At 37.2% G+C, this 5,080-nt stretch overlaps 1 protein-coding gene across 2 annotated transcripts in view; it reads right to left on the minus strand.

Annotated features, from left to right (window-relative positions):
- Positions 1 to 2,098: 2,098 nt before the first annotated feature.
- The window catches only part of IPMK (inositol polyphosphate multikinase), a 19,162-nt gene continuing 16,180 nt past the window's right edge, over positions 2,099 to 5,080 (minus strand). For both annotated transcript variants that reach the window (XM_072424962.1, XM_072424963.1), the window contains exon 6: positions 2,099 to 2,810. In XM_072424962.1, coding sequence (XP_072281063.1) covers positions 2,176 to 2,810 — 635 coding nt within the window. In that variant the 3' untranslated portion in view covers positions 2,099 to 2,175. The remainder of the gene's footprint in view (positions 2,811 to 5,080) is intronic.

Raw genomic sequence — 5,080 nt, forward strand, 5'->3', positions numbered from 1 at the left:
ATGGGAGATATGTAGTGGTGGGAAGTAGTGATGGTTTCAAAAGACAGAAGAAGATGGGTAGGCAAGTTTGAAAAAAATGGGTTTTGAGCAGAAAATAGGACGAGGAAGGGAAGACCTCCATTGGGAAGACCTACGCGATCCTGTGATTATTAAATCCTATGGTCTTCAGACCCAAATGTAAGGTATTGAGGATGTACTTCAGAAATATTTCTGAAGTACATCCTCAATGCCTTAAATATCGGTCCCTTATTGTTCATCCGCAGGTATGCTCCTAATTATTTGTTCCTTATATTAATCTACTCCCATTTAATCTTACCTATGATAAAGGTTTATGTTTTTATTGTAGAACGTACCTCAAGCTATGTTATCTAGTATTCAGAGATAACTCGGGAAATATTCTACTAATACACCTATACCAATAATACAAAATTAAGTAGTCTTAGTTACACATTAAACCATGTCACATGTCAAAAGCACAAAGAAATTGAAGCAGTCATGTTACTTTGGGGGAGCCATGTCATTGTATTGCCAGATTAAGGCTGGTTATACCCTTTTTGGGTAAATTATACCCTTGAATAATTTCAAAAATTTAGATACATAATACATGTAACTCAGGGACACCAGAAACCATTGACTGCATTCATCAGTTCTATAGGAAACCTGGAGATCTCAGTCACATAGAGTCTGTCTTTTAAGTAACCTAAAGCCAAAATAAACCAAGACGTTTCAAATACAATGGTCCATTAGCACACAGGTCAATACATAAAAATATATTCCTCTTGACAAAACAGTCACTTGAACATTTGATCACAAAAGTCACCTGCTCAGCAAGTGCTTGCAACCAGTATATGCATCTTATAATACAAATTCACAAAGATTATGTTTGACATTCCAGTTCTTTTAATGATCTATCTCAATTGTACATCACAGAAAAAAATAGTTCTGATGAGACATAATAAATAAACAATTTTGTGCAAAGCGTTTAAAAACAACAAATCTGCTTACATTTAATTATGGTATGATTATCAGCTTGAAGGGCAATTATCACTATGGAAGTGGAGATTATTCAGAGAGGGTAGAATGTAGTGTTACCACGGTCATGGACAGAGACCAGAGTCATACATAAGCAGTCATCATCAAGAATCTTATCAAGAATTTATGGTCACTTATGGTACAATGTTTTCAAGCCCTCAACCATATGCCTAAACAGGAGCTCAATTAAACTATTTAAATTAAAGTGTGGGAGAAGGAAAGTGAACATAATTCTAAAATCCAGATTAAAGAAAAGCCACAGAATCAAATGCATAGGATCGTCAAACTTTGCATGGTATGCACACATTAACTTCTAAAGTCATTCAGCTAGTCAGCAACTGTCCACACACTAATCAGACTCATTTATCACATCTCAAAAACTGTCCCACGTTCCCCCAACTACTGCCAATCAATATGGAAACCTTTGTTCTCTCAACAGTCATTTTCTAGAGCAGGTCTAAATCTAATCAATGGTTGAAAGGCAACACGGTGCAGTGATCAAGACAAATGATAGAAATGCCAGGCCAAGTGACGACGAGCAAAGTGTGATGGGGTAGAGCAGCCAATCACAAGGTTACCTGACTTCAAACATCATTAGGACTCTATTCTCCAACTAGGTGGCATGAAAAATATGTTAGAAGTCTAGTTAAACGGGGGGGTATTGAGAATAGTTTTGTTTTTTAATGCTCCCAATTACTTTTTGAGATGAAGTTTGATACATTGACATGTTATTGTTTGGTTCAGTGAAGAAGGGAGCTTATAAAGGGCAATCTACACACACCACAAATCAACAATGACAACACAAAAAGCAAAAATGGTCACTTGGTCTGGTCCTAGGTGATTTATCCTGCTTTGAGTACAGTTTATGGAATGTCCAGTCAACTAGTTTCTATTACAAAAGTAAACCCAATGCCTTTGTCCACCGCATATTAGGAATTCCTCGATCTACATATCACTTCAATATTCCTGAGTAGTAGTATAAAAAGATTGAATCCCTTCCACCACAATGAAAAAAAGACTGCAATGCAGAATCACAATAAAACGGGAGGGAATAAAATTACCACAATTTACAAGTGCAAATATTCTTGAAGGTACATTGTTCATTTATCCAGTCATTGGCTCCCAATCACAATGACATACGAGTTACTCATTTACAATACTTTGCAAAACTGCAATTAAATTTTTTAATCCGTAGATATAGCCAGCATCTTTTTCATTACTCGGAAACACATGGGCAAAATCAATCATCCTTACGTCAACCTGCGAGTTCTCTTTGCACTCTGTGGAAACGTGAGAGAAGACATTTTCCAGTTTAGACAGGAGGTTTCCATTTAGATGTTCTGGGGAAGAACTGTTGTGACTTTTCCATGCTCTTTCTTGCTCCACAGTCTCCCCTTCCAGGAAGGCCAGGCTATGTGACCTTTTGGGACAGGTCTTTTTGTGAACCACATAGATTCTAGACAGTTTCTTTTCTTCATGAGATTCTCCATTTCCACTGCTTACAGAGCTCAAAACATTGATGTTGTTATTGTATTCTGGCACCTCAACATCAGTAAACAAGTCTTTAGAAAAAACCTTCTTTTCCAGAATTTTTCCATCAACTAAATTTGTATTGGTTTGGGGGTAGGAGCCATCATAAACAAAAAGTAGAGAACTTGCATAAAAACTCAGGGTGTCTTGGTGCTCAAACCAATGAAGAATTTGTTTAACTTTCATGAGACAAGCAGACACCGCATCCTTCCTCAGACAACAACCATTATTGAAGAACTTTGAAATGCCTATTAGGGAAAATAGAAAAAAAAAAAAAAAAAAAAAAAAATCATCCAATCAGGACTACAGAGCTTTGTGTGGATACAACACCCCCAGCCTAAACTTTGATTCCTGCAATCTCCCCTTCCAAACAAGAGATGTCTGCCTAGCATACAGTAGCAGGGCACAATTGCCAGTTTTGTCATGTTTCCTAAAGCTTTTACCATAGCAATAGAAAATTGCCCAGATTCATCATCACTTAGAAGACTGCAAAGCCCAATACAAAACAGCAGCAAGGATCATGGAGCCAGAAAATATAGTAAGCAACCAGCCACGCACTGGTTTAGACTAAAACCAAACGTTAGTTTTTAGTGCAAAAATCTGTTACCCTAAATCTCTTAAGAAATAAATGCAGGTACTCTTCTAATTTTCCAACACCTCTAGTGTTAACACCCCCACACATGCACCTCTTGCCTGCAACGATTGCCGCCTTACTGACAAGACCTTGTGTTTGAACTCTTCCTTCAATGTCAAGGACTGGTGTTCTCACACGGGTTGTGATATCCAGGGCTGTCAGAATGCCATAAAATGATGGTTTATGAAAGGTATGTGCAGGCCTAATTAGATCACAGTCCCTGCATTTTGAATTCTGTACATTTAAAAGCATTTCATGAATGACAGGTGTTCTTTAAAGTCTCATTCTTTCAAGAGGTAGAAATCATCCAGTTTTTTTTTTTTAAGCCGCATGGAACCATCAAAAAATAAAACTCTCATACTAATAAATTCAGGTCCTGGATAATTTGTAGATTCAGCAGAAATACCAACACACACGCACGCACACAATTTAATTAGCATCTCAGCACATCAGGACATAGAGGTCTTATCGATATCACACTGACCAGGTGAAGAGGCAATGGATCACTCTTCAGAAAGCTTGAATTATTTGGGAAGAAAAATGGACCACTTGGTGAAAAAGACCAATTAACAGCACAATACACCACATGAAGTGATAAGAGATGCATTAAACTTAATATAGGCCTTTTGAAGCTGTGCGTCAGCATAGAAAAGTATTCAACTCCACCACAATTTGCCAGTTTCCTCTACAATAAGCCTGCTCATCGTTCCAAGTTCTTAACCAGAATACACTACGATACATTTCTTATGGTTTTCAAATGCACACATAGCTTGTTCTTACACGCAGGCAGACATTTTTGTGAATATACAGTTCATATCATACACAACCAGTGACATCAAAGTGGCACAATCATCACAGATATGATATTTCTTATTATGGCTAAGTAGCTTATGAATGTTACAACGGCCAAGCTCACAAGAACTACAGCCTATAAAACATTGTCGTCCCCCCCCCCCATTGAAAATACAAGACCATGTGATGCATTTTTAGTCTAAAATATGTATATTAGAAAAAAAATGGTTTAAATATGGACTAGCAGGAGGGAACTGACTTAATTATCAGACCACGTACATAGCTTACCAAGATTCCAATGCAAAATACTGCCCAGGGAAAAAAGCTCTACAAGACTGGAGAGGATGGACCATTATCATGGGTGAACCAGTAAAACCGGAATAGGTTTCTCAAAAACCCTTTGCTTGCAAAGGCTTTTAATCCAGCATTAAATCCATTCCAGGTTTGCCGGATCACCCATGATAGATCATCCTGTCCAGTCTTAGGGAGCTTTAATAAAATCAGGCATACTTGGTTACAAATTTTAGGGGTTCCACACTATTATAAATATGTATATGCCTGGATCAATTTTTGCTTTTCCCAAAAATGCAACGTTAATGTAACATTGCACTTAAAGAGCTGTTAGAAAGTGAAAGACAGTATTGCAGCTAAATGCTGCCCTTTGAAAGTAACTATAGAAGAACGGACAGGCATAAATCAAAGGAGCACATAGATTTCAGTTTATGAAAGTAGGTGGGTAGGGTCGGTTACAAAATAGGATGTCCTGTTCTGACTGAAAGTAGGAAACACCTTTATAACAGACACAAACATACATACCCTTTTGGGAAACCCCAATTTTTCAAAAACATAAAAACAAAACATACACCACAATTTCCATGACTTTTTCCAGTTTTAAACAAATATTTGAGCCAAGATAATCAGAACCTCAAAGACACGTTTTTAAAGATATTCTTGTTTCCATTGACACTGCCCAGAATAAATAATTTGATATTTCGATGCACATTTAATGTCCACATGTTCCTGGAAGAATGGTCCCAAATTTAGATTTAGCTAAAGTATAAGAAAGGCAGACTCCTTTTAGCACCATAATAA

Source organism: Pyxicephalus adspersus, chromosome 10 (genome assembly GCF_032062135.1).
Source record: "Pyxicephalus adspersus chromosome 10, UCB_Pads_2.0, whole genome shotgun sequence".
NCBI lineage: Eukaryota > Metazoa > Chordata > Amphibia > Anura > Pyxicephalidae > Pyxicephalus > Pyxicephalus adspersus.